This window comes from Engraulis encrasicolus, chromosome 3, assembly GCF_034702125.1.
Source record: "Engraulis encrasicolus isolate BLACKSEA-1 chromosome 3, IST_EnEncr_1.0, whole genome shotgun sequence".
NCBI lineage: Eukaryota > Metazoa > Chordata > Actinopteri > Clupeiformes > Engraulidae > Engraulis > Engraulis encrasicolus.
Window position 1 is genome coordinate 37,279,363 of NC_085859.1, and position 17,500 is coordinate 37,296,862.

General features: G+C 47.2%; 1 protein-coding gene across 1 annotated transcript in view; it reads right to left on the minus strand.

Moving 5' to 3' along the window:
- Positions 1 to 17,500, minus strand: part of LOC134445381 (formin-binding protein 1-like) — a 62,590-nt gene that overhangs the window by 23,859 nt on the left and 21,231 nt on the right. The window contains exons 4-6 of the mRNA XM_063194464.1: positions 17,145 to 17,292; positions 7,715 to 7,777; positions 7,000 to 7,104 (exon numbers count right to left, since the gene is read on the minus strand). Of these exons, the coding sequence (XP_063050534.1) occupies positions 7,000 to 7,104; positions 7,715 to 7,777; positions 17,145 to 17,292 (316 nt within the window). The remainder of the gene's footprint in view (positions 1 to 6,999; positions 7,105 to 7,714; positions 7,778 to 17,144; positions 17,293 to 17,500) is intronic.

The following is a 17,500-nucleotide window of genomic DNA, read 5'->3' on the forward strand; positions in this document are numbered from 1 at the left end:
GAAACTCTTTTTTTATGGAATGCTGATGTAAGTACAACCCAGTTCCATTGGCACTGGTGTGAGAGCTCAGTGTGTTAGCTGCATCTGGAGTAATGCTCTTGAACCTTCGCAGTGCACACTGGATAGCTACATTGCTGGTGTGAGTTTACCAATAGCCAGCATAACAAAGAAAAAACACGCACATCCGTCGTAAAAAAAAGTCTTGGATGCAGGACTAGCAAAGTCACATGAAAAAAGAAAAGAAAAGAAAAGTCTGCACACCAAGCTCCCATTTCTGTTATTTTAATGTGACGTTTCGGTCAGGATGTCCGAAACGTCACATTAAAATAGCAGAAACGGGAGCTTGGTGTACACACTTAATTTTCCTTTTTCATTTACCAATAGCCTCAATGAAGGCCAAATCAAAGGGGGTGCTGGCAGGAGGCGCAAAATCAAGAGGCAGCAGACACCGTTCAAGACCCAGGTCCAAGTTAATATTAAGACTTCAGTTAAATTCGAAACATTGACTTGTTCAGTACATAGTGCACTTTGCAGGGAGCAAAACAATGCCTCTTACTTGTGCTCTATGTGAAGACCAACATAGTGAACAAGTCAACCTTTCGGACGCGGCCTGGCCTTGTGCAAGAACATGGTCCAGAACCTTAAATTTTCAGTGACCTGCTATGTGTGTGTGTGTGTGTGTGTGTGTGTGTGTGTGTGCGTGCGTGCGTGTATGTGTGGTGAGGGCGAACACCGAACTGTGACAACGAGAAACCGCAGACAGAGAAGTCAACCTACCTTGAGAGAACACCGCTTTGAAGACATGTCAGAGAACAAGAACAACACTGTGTTAGTTTCAGAGAACACGGGGAAATTAAAAAGCTGTGGCCTAGTGGTTAAGGAGATGGGCTTTAGATCAGAGGATTGCAGATTCAAATCCCACCCTTACCACTCCCCACCACACTCCATGGCTGAGGTGCCTTCGAACAAGGCACCTAACCCCACACTGCTCCAGGGACTGTAACCAATACCCTGTGCTTAAAATAAGTGTGAGTCGGTTTGCATAAAAAAAGCGTCAGCTAAGTGTATGTAATGTAGTAAAAAAAAAAAAAAAAAAAAAACGGTGACTGACTCATCCTATCCTTACCTACTGCCAACTTTTTAATGTCCTCTTCAGGATTAACAACCCTATTTCTGTGTGTAGTGCGTGTGTGTGTCTAAGGTCTGACACCACCCTCCCATGACATTATTCACTGGAGGTGGTTGGCTCTTCCTAGCCTATAACTCCTCACCTAATTTGGGAAAGACGCTTCCATTAAATGCAGCTAACAGCAAGGGAGTGTCAGACTGCAAGGGTGTCGTTCAGTGGCCTAAAGTGTGACTGAGTCACCAGGGCCCCCTGTATATAGGGGGCCCACACACAGTCCAATTTATGAAAATACGTGTTGCATTGGAGCTGATAGTATATAGGGCCCACAATTTGCTGCTATACGATTGGTTAACACAGACAAATAGGCAAAGGGATGTTCTAATTTATCAACTAGTAGGCAGCAAAAAAACAAAGTTTTTTTTTTTTTAAATGTGACACGTTCTAACCGCACAAGATAACTTTTTCGGCTGCCCTGGTTTACAGCTGCTTTTTTTATCCATCTGTCAAATCAATCGACCTGTTTAGAGTTGGTAGTTTAAAAGTACATTTATTTCCTCTCAAGCACCACATAACTGCTGGGGATAAAACGCAGGACAACAGCATTTATCACCCTTGTGGTCAGCATATCCGGTGATGGCTGAAGTACCAATTGAAAGTGGTTGGGGCAATTTTCTTAGTCCAAGACTCCACTACTCAAGTCAGTTGGAGAAGAGGCCTGGAGAAGTGCATCATTTGAGGCGGATCCTTTCCTAGATAGATCATTTGACGAATTCAACTGCAAGGAAAGGTACCATACTTGTCCATACTGTCAATTTTTACTCAGAAATGTGTACTCAGAAATAGTATTTTTTAATCGGCAATCCAAATGCAGACAAGGCACACAGAAGTACAGTAAAATTCTTTGGGAAAAAAGTGAAGAGCTTTGCTAGATAATATATAAAACCGTTTTGAAATGTGATAATACTCAGTGACAAGCGCTAAAATGGGTGTTTCATCCTTTTAACACATGAGAACATCTCATTTTGCTCCACTTCGTTACCTTTCCTCCACTTCTTGTGCTGTTAAAACGGAGACACAAGTCCCTTGGCAAGCTCCATGTAAGAGCAGCGATGTTAGCAGGCTGACGTTAGATCCATGCAACTGTTTTAGGGGTTTGGGAGGGGCCTCATGTGCCAGCTCCCCGTGACTCTGTGTGTGTGTGTGTGTGTGTGTGTGTGTGTGTGCCTGTGTCTGTGCCTGCACTTGGCTGTGCTGTGTGTGAGAGACTGCAGAGGAGACATCTGCTGCTGCTGCTGCTGCTGCCCCTTCAGGCCAGCTGCGGTACTGCACTGCAAGATGCAACATGACAGAGGCAGAGTGGAGGGGAGGGGAGGGTGGGGTTGGGGCAGCATCATTCACGCCCCGTCATGCTCCATCATTCTGCACATACATACATACAGTAGCCTCTTCAGCTGACGTATCAACACACACACACACACACACACACACACACACACACACACACACACACACACACACACACACACACACACACACACACACACACACACACACACACACACACACACACACAATATCATTCTGCACATACATACAGTAGCCTCTTCAGCTGTCATATCAGCAACATGTCTACAGGGGATTCTGCCTCCCCCACACTCACACGCCACACACACGCAGACACACACACACACGCACAAACGTACTTGTACACCCACAGCACACACACACATACACGCAAACTGTAACAGACTTGCATATTAGCACACACACATACACGCAAACTGTAACAGACTTGCATATTAGCGTATATGTACACACACTCTCACGCAAACACACACACACACGCGCACGTGCAGACACACGCACACACATGAAGACACACACAAATACACACACACACAGAAACACACACACACGCAGCTACTGTAACTGAGTCATATGATACTGCACTCTAAGTAAAGAGGGGAGAAATATTGACCTGTGTTAAGTGATGAGGACGAGCATGACAACAGACCTGTTGACTGACTGACTCTACAGGAGGCGAGATTGCTCACTGTTACTCTCTGTGTGTGTGTGTGTGTGTGTGTGTGTGTGTGTTTCAGTGTGTCAAGGGCGCCAGAACGAGTCGTGGTGCATTTAATTTTCTTGATTCTTTACAAAATAATAATTAGGGATGCAACGATACCGATAATGGTATCGGTATCGGCCGCCGATACCGCTGATCATACTCATACTCGGACTCGTCAAGCAATTGCCGATACCAGCTATGAGTACTACTATTACTCAAAACAATGCAAAATCTTGTCATGTTCTGTGGACTTGAAATCAGCATGGAAAAAAGTGCCACCTCATACATTTACTAACATTTAAATCTACATGGAAATGGACAATACAAATATCACAGGTGGAAAAAAACAAGGCCATGCATTTATTTTCATTGTATTTTGGTGGTAAAAGGTATCGGTATCGGTACTCGGTATCGGCAAGTACACACATTAATGTACTCGTACTTGTATCGGTTTTCAAAAAAGTGGTATTGGTGCATCCCTAATAAAAATATTACTGCCGCTGCACTCCACTCATCTGCCTGCAGTAAAAGTTGAGAAAGCCTCATCAAAGGAGCCCAAAAGTGGAGATGCGAACGCACCACTGCAACCCCTTTCCGGCGCGCGCGCGCGTGTGTGTGTGTGTGTGTGCGTGCGCGCGTGTGTGTGTGTGTGTGCGTGCGCGCGTGTGTGTGTGTGTGTGCGTGCGCGCCTGTTTGCCAAATCTGGGGATTTTGGAGTTTTAAGTCTGGAGGTTCGGCCCCCTGCGGTGTGTGTTTTCCAGCCCTCTGTTCTCCTCCACGCCTCACTTAACTCCACTTAACACTACTTGGGGATTTTCACACCTCCACCATAAATAAGCTCGCTCCCCTTGTACTGTGCACTCGATCTAACAAAAAACACCCGCTGCGCACACACACACGCACACAGAAAGACATAAATGCATAGTGCACACACAAACACATACAAGTAGACCTAAACGCACATGCGTGTTAAGTCGCGCACACACACGATGCATATTGTTAGAAACTAACCATCATTCAGGACCTGACCATTACTCACAGATTCTCTCTCTCTCTCTCTCTCTCTCTCTCTCTCTCTCTCTCTCTCTCTCTCTCTCTCTCTCTCTCTCTCTCTCTCTCTCTCTCTCTCTCTCTCTCTCTCTCTCTCTCTCTCTCTCTCTCTCTCTCTCTCTTTCTCTCTCTCTCTCTCTCTCTCTCTCTCTCTCTCTCTCTCTGTGTGTGCATGGTTTTTCTGGTCAGAGGACAATAGCAGATTTGCTAAATCCGGTATTACAGCGCATACAGCATCGTAGTAACAGGAAAGCTTTTAGGGCCAGGTAGGTATACAGCGTAGGGTGGGGTGGCTGTAAAACCTGGAGAGCTGGCGATCCCCACTGGAGCTGGATTGAGCAGCTGCTCGCTAGACAAAAGGTCATCCCCAGACAGGCATAATCTACATCAGTGAGGCTGTGTACACACTCCCTCCCTCCCATCCTTCCCTCCCTTTCTCAGTACACAGGCACAGGCACAGATACACACGCTCGCACACAGGGGTGATCACCACCCTCCCATATCCGTTTACAACTTGCACGCACAAACACGCATGCACAGACACAAACACACATGCGTGCAAACACACTTGTACTCGCGCGCACACACACACACGTACTCGCACACACACACACACACACACACACACGTACGGTACTCGCACACACACTCGTCCTCGCACACACACCGTTGGGGGAGAAAAGTGAAATGAAAGACAAAATAAAATCTCTCCGGCGGTCACATTGTCCGATTGTAAATCAGAATTCGAGAATAGCGGTAAGTTAACCGGTAAGTTACCGGCGGTAACACTGGCATGTAGGCCAACATGTAGGCTAAACTGAAGTATGTGTATTTAGCTTTTGTCAAACTACAGTATTCCATCGATAAACATTCTCGAGTTTGAAAACATGCACGCGCTCGTTGCATGTAGGCCAGCATGCGTGTCTGCGTGAGTTAATGCTTCCCACTGCTAGAATATTAGGAAAATGACTTGCACGGTCATCGCCATCCATACTATCCTTTTGGCCGTGGCACCACTAAGATGATAACCAAAATAACAGAGTTTCGGAGGAGCAACCAGAGCCAAAACCGAGACCAATAGAGCATCGGTAATATTCCATATTCCATACATTTACGTTCCCCAAATATGTTCACCACACGTTCACCACACAGCTGCTTAAAGGACCAGTTTGGTCACTTTCAATGTGCAGTTGTAATGCTCACACTACCCTGGACTTGTCAGTACCTGAGGTTTTTTTTTCTTCTTCTTCAGCCTTTTCCAAAATCTTGGTCATTGTAATGGGGGCAGGTGTTTGTTTACACTTCATAAAAAAACAGTTTTATTTATTCCCAAAAACATCCGAAAGGTTACAACATCAGCAGACAACTAGCAAACAGCGGTACCTTATGGGAAAATATTTGGAGTAGGCCTATGTTAATAAAAAAAAAAGTAAGCAAACGCTGCCCCCATTAGAATAGCTCATATCTCGGAAAGGGCTTAGACAAGTACAAGTACAAGTACCGGCTACTGACAAGTCAAGGGTAGCGTGAGCAATACAACAGCATATTGAAATTGACTGAACTGGTCCTTAAAACCCATTGGACCATAGTTTACTTCAAGGTATAATGCAGCACTGAGCGCGTTCTCTTTGTTTACAGAGTGCTACGTATCTTGACAAAGACGTTTAGAAGGAGCTTTGTGTTCCCTTGATTATCGGGGTGTTCTGGCATTATTGTCCTTCTCAGTATTTCCAGAAAACGTTTGTAATGCTCCGGCATTTCTTAACACCCTTAGACTGGCATATGGGCCTTGTGATTATTACCATTTGTCAGAGGCTTTCCATGGTTTATGGAAGGAGGTTTTGACACATTCAGCCATGCAGAGATATTTGCTGTTGTCGGATGTCACATATAACTCTTACTTGATTTTGTGCCCCAGTTGGTAATAGGCGACTGGTAACAGGCCCCTTTAAATATCTTGCAAACGCGGGAGAGCCTGGTAGATTCTAATGACTAATATTATTCTAGTGACTAATATCAAAATGTCCGGAGAGTGAAACCTCTTCATACTTCTCTAGAGGAAACGCTGATGCTGACACACACACACACACACACACACACACACACACACACACACACACACACACACACACACACACACACACACACACACACACACACACACACACACACACACACACACACACACTGTCTGTCAATTTGCACAGAAAGCATCTCTCTCACATACACACCCACACCAGGGGAAGCTCTTGGGGTTCCTTACCTTCAGTACAACAGATTTGGTTACGTATGCATGTGTGTGCACGCACTCACTCACTCACTCACCCACTCACTCACTCACTCACTCACTCACTCACTCACTCACTCACTCACTCACTCACTCACTCACTCACTCACTCACTCACTCACTCACTCACTCACTCACTCACTCCTTAGCCGTCCTACCTTTTCCATGTCAACTTTGGCTGTACACAGACACGTACACACACACACACACACACACACACACACACACACACACACAGGTGGCTTTCCTACCCTCTTCACGTTACCTTTGGTTGGACATGCTCTCTCTCTCTCACACACACACAAGCACACAGACACACACACACACACACACACACACACAAGCACACAGACACACACACACTAACTGGGTGACTATCCTACCTTCTCCACGTCAGCTTTGGTTGCACATGCTCTCTCTCGCACACACACTCGCACACACACACACTGTGTGTTGCTGTCCTACCTTCTCCACGTCAGCCTTGGTGACGTTGATGTCGGCATCCATCTTCTCAAAGTAGTGCTGCGCCCGGTCGGCCTCCTTACAGTCCCGCTCGAACCGGCGTTTACTCTGAACACACAGACATGTGCACGCACACACACACACACATTCGCGTACAGACACAGATGCATGTACACACACACACACACACACACACACAGACAGACAGACAGACACACACACACAGACAGACAGACAGACACACACGCACACACACACACACACACACAAGCGTTCACGGACAAGCACAGACAAACACAGACAAACACACACACACACACACACACACACGCGCACACGCACACGCGCACACACACACACACACACACACACACACACACACACACACACACACACACACACAGGAACAAAACATTGAATCAATTACACTCTACACTCGAATGTTGTACAGTACCTGTCTGTGAGCATCAAAGCTAACTGAAATGTGTAGGCCTAGGACAGCCTCTACTTTGCTATTTGTCTACGCTTGTCCTTGAGTGAAAATGAGAGCAAGAGTGTGCGAATACACGGGCATACAGTATGTGTGTTTGTATAGTGTGCGCCAGCATGTGTGTGTGTGTGTGTGTGTGTGTGTGTGTGTGTGTGTGTGTGTGTGTGTGTGTGTGTGTGTGTGTGTGTGTGTGTGTGTGTGTGTGTGTGTGTGTGTGTGCATACTCACTGACTCCAGCTGTTTCCAGGAGTTCTCCATATGCTGCTGTGCCCGTCGGCCATCATGGAAATGCTGACGGACAGACAAGAGAAAAGAGGTCAACCCACAGAAACACACACACACACACACGAGCATGTACGCATGCACGCACACACTCAACAGCCATAAATATAATGTACAATAGTGGTAGCATTTTGAAAATAAATTGCATGTATTACACTCCTACAATTTGATTATTATTATTAACATCCCTAGCGCTGGGATAGACAACGTCATGGCTTCACCTCTGTGTGCTGACTGACCAATGGTTTGCCAACTCATATTTTTGGAGCAGTCTGTTATCGTTCCAATATCCAACCGTATTGACGGCGCCCTGGCTATGATTTCCACTTCTAGTTTTAAGCCCTCAAAGCCTGCTGAGGAAACCCCAACACCATTCAACAATACCTCACAAGAGTCTCCACACCACATGATCAGTCATCAGTCAGTGCCAGTGCTCAAATCAGTGCTGTTTTATAGGTCACTACATAGCAAACCACGCAGGCAGAGCACCATGGGGCAACAGCACAGCATAGCACAGAGCTGAGCAAGCCAAACACTCTTGTAGCCAGTCCAGGGGGGAGACGCAGTATTTCATGTCTGCTTCCAATTTTTCAGCGATAAGCTGATTTTGTGAGTGGCGAGTTGGCAGGCTGACCATATAGGGGCTTATTCAAACAGGCCGGCCAACAAAGAGAGGTTAGCCGACACGACACACTGCACCTCTTCACTAGCCTAGTAAACTAGCCCCACCCGCCAGCGGCCAAAAATATGTTTTGCCTGCGAGTGGGTCTAGCCTCAGACAATGCCCCAATGCCCTGAATCTGGCTGACCAATCACAACGTCGGAGACTTGTTTTGATTTGATTTGAATCTTTGGATGCAAAGCGGACAGGGTTTTGAGGGAGTGACAACAATGCGTTGGCCAATAGGAACAGACACAGTTTGTAAAACAACGGGGTGTTCCCATCAACAATCTTCCGGTGTGTCATTCATCAGGGCCAGCCTAAATATTCACATTTAATCTAACATTTAGTCTGGCTTGTCAGGCTACCTCTTCATCAAATCACTTGTGAACCGGCACCAAAACGCCAAATGCACTTCATGACACCACCACAGAGGCACAAACAGAGAGAGACAATACCAACAGACACCTCATTACCTTATTCACAGGGGCTGTAGCGAAGGGAAGTAGAGATGCCCCACCTGGACTCAAATACCCAAGCAGCAGGCTCTTTGGGGCAGTCGTGGCTCAGTGGTTAGAGCACTGGGTTGGCAACCCAAGGGTTCCCGGTTCAGTGCCCGACCGGACCACGGCTGAAGTGCCCTTGAGCAAGGCACCTAACCCCCACACTGCTCCCCGGGCGCCGCTCAGCAGGCAGCCCACTGCTACGGACTAGTGTGTGTACTTCAATGTGATTCACTAGTCCAAATGGGATGAAGTGCAGATAAAGAATTTCCCGTAGGGGACCAAACATTGGCTCCAATTGGCTTCATTCATTAAACCGGTCAGAACACACTCAGAACTACAATGATGGTCACTCCATTACGGAGGCCCAAAACAGCTACCCCCCAGGTACCGGGTCAGCTACCCCCACTCGCACGCTGTCCCAACACCAAAGCTCAGACAGGGATGGTCAGCTAACAGCTCCATCTCTTCATCTCACCTCATCTCTCCCGGTACCACCACCAAAATCCCACTACCCTCCCCGATACCACCACAAACCCAGGCCATTACCCAATCTATTGATTACCTTAAAGCGTGAAAGCCCACCTGGGAAACTCCAACTCCCATTGTCATTGTGACAGCACTCCACATCACACTAGTGTTCATTGCACACTGCCTCACCTGTACAAGGTGGCAGCCCCTAATGGTGCCCCAAGGGACCAGTGTGGCGGGATGGTACCATGCTCAGGGTACCTCAGTCATGGCGGAGGATGGGGGAGAGCACTGGTTAATTACTCCCCCCACTAACCTGGCGGGTCGGGAGTCGAACCGGCAACCTTTGGGCTACAAATCTGACGCCCTGACCGCTTACCTTAGTCATTGAGAGGCCCAGATGGGTCAGCCAACATAACACCCCACCCCCTGCCGCCAACACCAAAACCTCACTGCCCTCCAAGATACCATCGCAACCTCTCAAAACATATTCACAGAGGGGCCCCATCACTCCGTTTACCAACAGCAAAAGCACAAATACCAGAACACAACCCAATTACCTCATTTGTTACGTTTTTTCATAGAGGGGGCCCAGACAGAGAAAGATGGGTCAACAAACATTCCCACCTCCTTACTCCATCACCCCCCCCACACACAGACAACCACAGACAGACACACACACAACCACACATACACATTGCACACCAAGTCCCAATTCCCTCTGTGATGCCACCAAAATCCCTTAGCTAATTCACTGAGGCCCAGACAGAGAGAGAGACAGACAGAGAGGGGTCAGCTAGCTAACATCCCAACCTCTTCACCACATAACTCCCAAAATTAACACTAAAACCGACCTAAACCAACCACTATATTCACAGGCTTATAAAGACAGAGAGACAGAGGGAGAGAAAGAGAGAGGGGGGTGTCAGCTAACCGCCTTTCCCCACCTCCTTACTTAAGGTCAGATTAGACTTCAGCAACTGCGAGCGTGAAAAGTCGCGTGGGAGTGGCCACGAACCAATTTTGTATTCATGCATCTGCGAGCTCTGCGAGGTCCGAGGTCTCGTTGCCAGCCACATTTGAAATTGCGCGATTAGGCTACTTACATTGTAAGCACTGCGGTCATTATTAAGCAATGTTGCTTTCTATCCCGGTTAGCTAGGTATTTTCACACAAATTGCAAAGGCAATGCAGTGGTATCATTATTTGACATACCCAGTCTGTTTTCACGAGCAGAAAATGCAAGCATGTAAAGACAGTTGATTCTGCCGATGTGTGTTTACATTCGGTGGAGGAACGGTAGTAAAACCGCAGGCATTGTGCCACGAGTGTTCAACTGATGCATTGTTTGTTACTTAGCTTAGCTTCGTGTATTTACACACATTTACACACAAGGCATTAATAAAGTTTTTAACAGAATACAGCTCTGCTCTCGCAAACTACTGGCATTGCGCTGCCACAAGAACAGAACAAGGAAGTAGCGAGACGACCAATCATAGTGCCTTTTTGTCTGCGTACTCCGCGTCCGTCCGACGGATAGTTCGAATTTTTTCGAGGCGCTAGACGACGGGCGCAGAGCCTCTGAGAGGGGGGCGTGGACTCGCATAGACAGAAAACGGACGGACGCAGATTCTATGCGAGCGAAGCATAAATCTAGCTTTACCCAATCACCCCTGTGTACCAACACAAAACCCAACTGCCCTCCCTGATGGTACCACAATCTCATTCATTACACTGAGAGAGAGAGAGAGAGAGAGTGTGAGTTAGTGAGTGAGTGAGTGAGTGTGAGAGAGAGTGAGTGAGTGAGTGTGTGTGTGTGTGTCTATGTCAGACAGAGATAGACAGAGAGAAAGATAATGTTTACAGAGCCTGAGCATCCATGCCCCCACATCACCTCCTGTTCTAGCACCAAAACCCTCAAATGCCCTTCCCAGGCCCACCATAACCCCCATTACCTAACACTGGCCAGAGCCAGGGCTGGACTGGCCATCTGGCATAGCGGCTTTGCACCCTCGTGGGCCCCTATTTTCAGAAATGTGGGTGTGGGGCCCACCGGTGAGTTAGCTCGGCGCCGCTAATTATGAAGGGCCCCTTTAAGCCAAAAGTGCCAGAGCAGACTGTGGTGTGACAAAACCACAGACATCTCAGGATCAGGTCAGACCAAACTGTGGCCAGTTAGCTGTACTCAATCAACTAATCAGTAGGCAGTACAAGAGCACAATCAGACAAAATCATTAGTGGGTTAAAAAACAAAAAACAACTAGACTGCCTGTGCAGTCGCCTTCGACTGCTTAAGGTATATCCCCGAAACGCAACGCTTCCAGTCCCCCATCATTCCTACCACTCCCGTCCACCATTTCGTTAACGTATATGATACATACAGACGTGACATGACGTGCATAGGCTTAAAACCAAACGACTATTGTGAAAATGAAGCAAAAAATGGGGCAAATGGTAATACTGTTTTAATGGTTCAGTGGATATACCACATTAGGTACAGTGTAATAACCAGTGTAACAATATTTAATACAATGTAATTTTTTTTACTTACATCATGTGTTTGTGCGTAAGTGGTATTACATGGTATTGCATATTGTTACACTGGTATTACACTATATTACATGGTATTGCATACTGTTACACTCGTTATTACACGGTACCTGATATTGCATATTGTTACACTGGTATTACACTAGTATTACATGGTATTAAATATTGTTACATTGGTTATTACACTGTACCTAATATGGTAGATTCACTGAAATGGTGAACCATTAAAATAAGGTGTTACCGGGCAAATCAATCCACCCAGTCAGAAGTTATGGGCCAAATGAAAATTCCGCCATTTTGAAACTGTTGTCGTCCAAACTACCCTAGAGCATTCACACACAAAATCTGGGACAAATCCATCCACCCGGTCAGTAGTTATGGGCCAAACAATAATTCGGCCATCTTGAATTCAGCCATCTTGAAAGTGTTGACCTCCAAACTCGAATCAGTTCATGAACCTACCCTAGAGCATTCACACACAAAATCTGGGACAAATCCATCCACCCGGTCAGAAGTTATGGACCAAACAAAAATTCGGCCATCTTGAATTCAGCCATCTTGAAAGTGTTGACCTCCCAACTCGAAGCAGTTCATGAACCTACCCTAGAGCATTCACACACCAAATCTGGGACAAATCCATCCACCCGGTCAGAAGTTATGGACCAAACAAAAATTCGGCCATCTTGAATTCAGCCATCTTGAAAGTGTTGACCTCCAAACTCGAATCAGTTCATGAACCTGCCCTAGAGCATTCACCCAAAAAATCTGGGACAAATCCAAACATCCGTTCAAAAGTTATCGCGTTAACACGAAAGACCTTACGTGGCGGCGGCGGACACGGACGCGGTGGCGGCGCACGCAAAACCATTACATCCCAGACGCTCCGCGTTTCGGGGATATAATTACCCAATCAATGGTGAGTGCTGAACTGAACTCAATCGTCTAATCAGCAACCAGGACATGAGCTGACCTGGCCTCGAACCTTGTTGGTTTTGTCAGGAAATATAAGACAGTATATTTTCCCACAATCTTTCTTTGAACCATTTTAGAGGAAACTCTACAAGGACTTATCTACTGCTTTTACAGAGAACTCAATTTAAAAAAATGGAGCACATTATTCTAGCAGCAGAGTCAGCGTATTTTTATTACGCCTCCTCTGTTCTATTTTTAGGGAATCCGTGTAAAGGGCACACACACACACACACACACACACACACACACACACACACACACACACACACACACACACACACACACACACACACACACACACACACACACACACACACACACACACACACACACACACACACACACACACACACACACACACACACACACTCTCTCAAGCTCTCAAAGCAGTGTCAAGAAATATGAAAGAAGTATTACCGTTGATGGTATCGGTTACTTTCAGTTACCTACATGCACTGTATTTGCAGTACAACGGTATTCATTTTGTGCTGTACTGCAGGTCAACTTGTGTTTTTCTACCAACCATAAGGGTGCACTGTACATTTTGAGAGAAAAGCTTTCTTCCCATGATGCATTGCACCAGTGGGGGAGGGAGTGAAGAGCCCGAGAGGAAGAGATGCTCTTTTCTCCTTTTGAAGGCTTCAGTGGCTCCTTACTCTCAACCCTGACCTCTTGGCCTTTCGCTCTCTCTCTCTCTCATCCTCACTTCTTTTTTCTCTCCATCTACCTTTTCCCCAGACCATCTTCCTCCCTTTCTTTCTTTCTTGCTCTCTCGTCACATCTCTTGTCTTTCTCTTTCCTGCCTCTGTCCATCTCCTTTTTCTCCTTTCCGTGACACACTGCCTATTCATCTCTCTCTCTCTCTCTCTGCTCTCCGTGTTTCTCTCCCATGTTACTTCCAGCCACCAGCTCCAGACAGAGGCCCAGTGCGGTGCGCTCCCTCTTCCCCGGGCATGGAGGACCCTGGTGGGGGATGGGATGGGTAGGAGAGGGGACAGAGGGCGAGCAGGAGAGGACAGGACAGGAGAGGGGATGGGTAGGGGAGGGGGCAAAGGGTGAGGAGATAGAGGGCAGAGGGCGAGGAGAGGAGAGGGAGATGGAGAGAGGGAGAGGGAGTGGAGTGGAGTGGAGTGGAGTGGGACAGGGGGAGGGCGAGCACAGAGAGGGAGAGGAGAGGGAGAGGAGAGGAGAGCGGAGAGGGGAGGAGAGGAGAGGAAGATGGGGGAGGGGGGAGAGGAGAAGAGACGAGAGGAGAGGAGAGGAGACGAGAGGAGAGGAGAGGAGAGGTAGAGAGACAGAGAGAGAGAGAGAGAGAGAGAGAGAGAGAGAGAGAGAGAGAGAGAGATAGAGATAGAGATAGAGATAGAGGGGAGGGCAGAGGGCAAGCAAGGGATAGAGGAAGAGATAGAGATAGAGAGGAGAGGAGAGTTGAGGGAGAGATGAGGGAGAGGGAGAGGGAGAGGGAGAGGAGAGGAGATGGCGGGAGAGGGGGGAGAGGGAAAGGGAGAGGAGAGGAGAGGAGAGGAGAGGAGAGGAGAGGAGAGGAGAGGAGAGGGAGAGGGAGAGGGAGAGGGAGAAGGGAGAGGGGCCAACCTGCTCCCGCTGCCCTGACCTGGATTCTTGACCCACTTCAGCTCCGCTAGAGAGCAGGGCCCAAGCGGACGGATGCACTTGCTGCACATGCACAAACAACGGACGGAACAACACGCTTGTCTTGGTGCGCCAACGTCACCGCCACTACAATACCACCACCTTCCAATCCCCACCCGCCCCAGCGTCCCCCCATTGGTGTGATCTAGTGTAGGCGTGATTGACAGTGGCAACGAGGGTGGCTGGAGAGTTTTGAGGATTTGTCCGTGGGAATTATTGTTAACACACAAACGTCATACTGTGCCCTCACAACACACACAGACACTCAGATACTCACACTCACACACACACACACACACACACACACACACACACACACACACACACACACACACAGACACACACACACGCATGTATGCACGCACGCACGTATGCATGTACGCACGCGCACTCACGCACACTGCTGTCCAGCTGAGCCTGTTATGAGGCAGTGATTTCTTTTTGTGACAATGCTGCAAAAGGATGAGAGTGTCTGTGCCAGAGTTGGATTAGACCTCATTGAAAGATTATCTAGGGCCCGATCGCCTTTTGCCATTTCCAGGACAATCCTTAGCCTGAATCATTTAGGGCCACTCTCTTTTTTTTCTCTCACACTTTCTAGCTAACCGCTTTTTGTAGGGATGCACCGATACCGATACTGGTATCGGTATCGGCTGCCGATACTGCTCATTATACTCGTACTCGTCAAGCACTTGCCGATACCAGGAACGATACTGCTATTACACAAAACAATGCAAAATCTTGTCATGTTCTGTGGACTTGAAAGCAGCATGGGAAAAAAGTGCCACTTCATACATTTAATAACATTTAAATCTACATGGAAATGGACAATACAGATATCACAGGTGGAAAAAAACAAGGCCATGCATGCATTTATGTTCATTGTATTTTGGTGTTAAAAGGTATCGGTATCGGTACTCGGTATCGGCAAGTACACACATTAATGTACTCGTATCGGTTTTCAAAAAAGTGGTATCGGTAAATCCTAGCTTTTTGTGAATAGGTTTTGGTAAAGCGAACGTCATTACCACAGTGTAGCATTTTCATGAAGTTTGCCTAATGTGTCTTTGGCTCAAAGCAAATCTCGGGTCCTGTTACAAGAGCTTCCTAGACCAGTGTTTCTCAACCTTTCTTTAGGCGAGGCACCCTTTCAATTCATGAAAAATTTCATGGCACCCCGAACCAATAAGCCGTAACATGGCATCGCATCCGATACCACACAGCTTAGAAAAGTAGCACCTTTGGAGACGTCACACGACCTACGTTCGAAGTTGCAGCTGACTGGGGCGACCTTTATTTACTTTATTGTGCGTAAATGGCAGATGAAAGATTCCACTGACTAGCATTAACTTTTCAATTTAGACAAATATGTTTTATGTTACATACTTTATTTATCAGCCACGTTTCCGCGGCACCCCTGAGGGGGGCCCGCGGCACACCAGGGTGCCCCGGCACCCCTGTTGAGAAACACTGGCCTAGACGACTCAAACAGGACAACAATATTGACAAGCTTTTCCAATGAAATACTGTCAGTGTAGGCCCTACCATGGCGAAAAATGGTAGGGCATTCATTTGCTATGCGGCCGACCTGGGTTCGATTCCCGGCCTGGGTCCTTTGCCTACCCTTCCCCATCTCTCTCTGCCCACTCATTTCCTGTCAAAACCTTCACTATCCTGTCAAATAAAGGCAAAAAATCCCAAAAAATATGTATTTTAAAAAAATACTGTCAGCGTAGACCTTTACTTCCTGGCAGATAGAGACAACCAGGCCGGCATCAGGCATGGCACCTAAAAAGTCCCAACCTATAGCCACAGTAGCCCCACAACGTCAAAATGAAGCATGGTTACCAAACTTGTCATAGTCACGGGGGGGGGTAACCTCTCCCTCTGCATACAACAAGAAAGTACAACAGCCAATCAGTGTAATGAATAGGATGACATGTATAATAGAATGATCCAATTTTAGGACATGGCTTTCACAAGCCCCCGTCACTAAGTAGATGTCCCTGTTAGGGAATTGCATTTGTAGAGGCTGTTGCTCTAACTCAGGGGTGGGGAACCTATGTCTGGAGGGCCGTTTGTGGCCCTTGAGGGCGTTTTGTCTGGCCCCCAAGACAATTTTAATGTCATGCAGCATCACATGACATATGACATATTCTGTAAAGGAATGTTAGAAATTACATTTCCAATACAATTAACTAATATTCAGGGGACCCAGAGAAGGTGGGGTCTGTTTTAAAGGTGTCTACATTTAATATAGGCCTGAACTGCATGGGGAAATCCTGATTTGTATTCATAGTATGGCCCTCGGAGGGCTTTTACGGCCCTTGTAGGAATTTGAAGTTTGGAATTTGCACCCCTGCTCTAACTTAACGTTTTTCATTAGCAGCCAAAATGGCTAGTAGAACCTCATCTTTCTACCCAAACACACACACTCACTAATGGATCTAAGAAGCTAGTAAGTTTGTCTTTTCTACCAGCCAAACCAGCATTTGGTGGTTGGCTGCTGTTAATGTAGAGCCCTAGTAGTGGGCTGTCGCCTACTGAAAGTCTTGAAGTAGACATTTACCGATTTCCTCTCTGCTTTGAGCTCCTGGATGTAGCGCGACAGCTCGGACAGGATCTGTGTGTTGAGGTTCTCCGCCACGATCTCGTGCTGACCGGCGTAGTCGTTCAGCTCATTCAGCGTCATGAGGAAGGCCCTGCATGACGAGTATCTGCAAAAACAAAATCATCATAATCATCAGCCCGCGTGCGCACACTCACAAAAACACACACACACACACACATCAGAGACCTGCAAATGAAAATCGTCCTCTTCATCATAGGCATGCATGCGTGCACAAATACAAGCACGCACGCACGCACGCACACACACACGCACACGCACGCACACACACAAAGAGAGTCATAATGTTCAGGGAC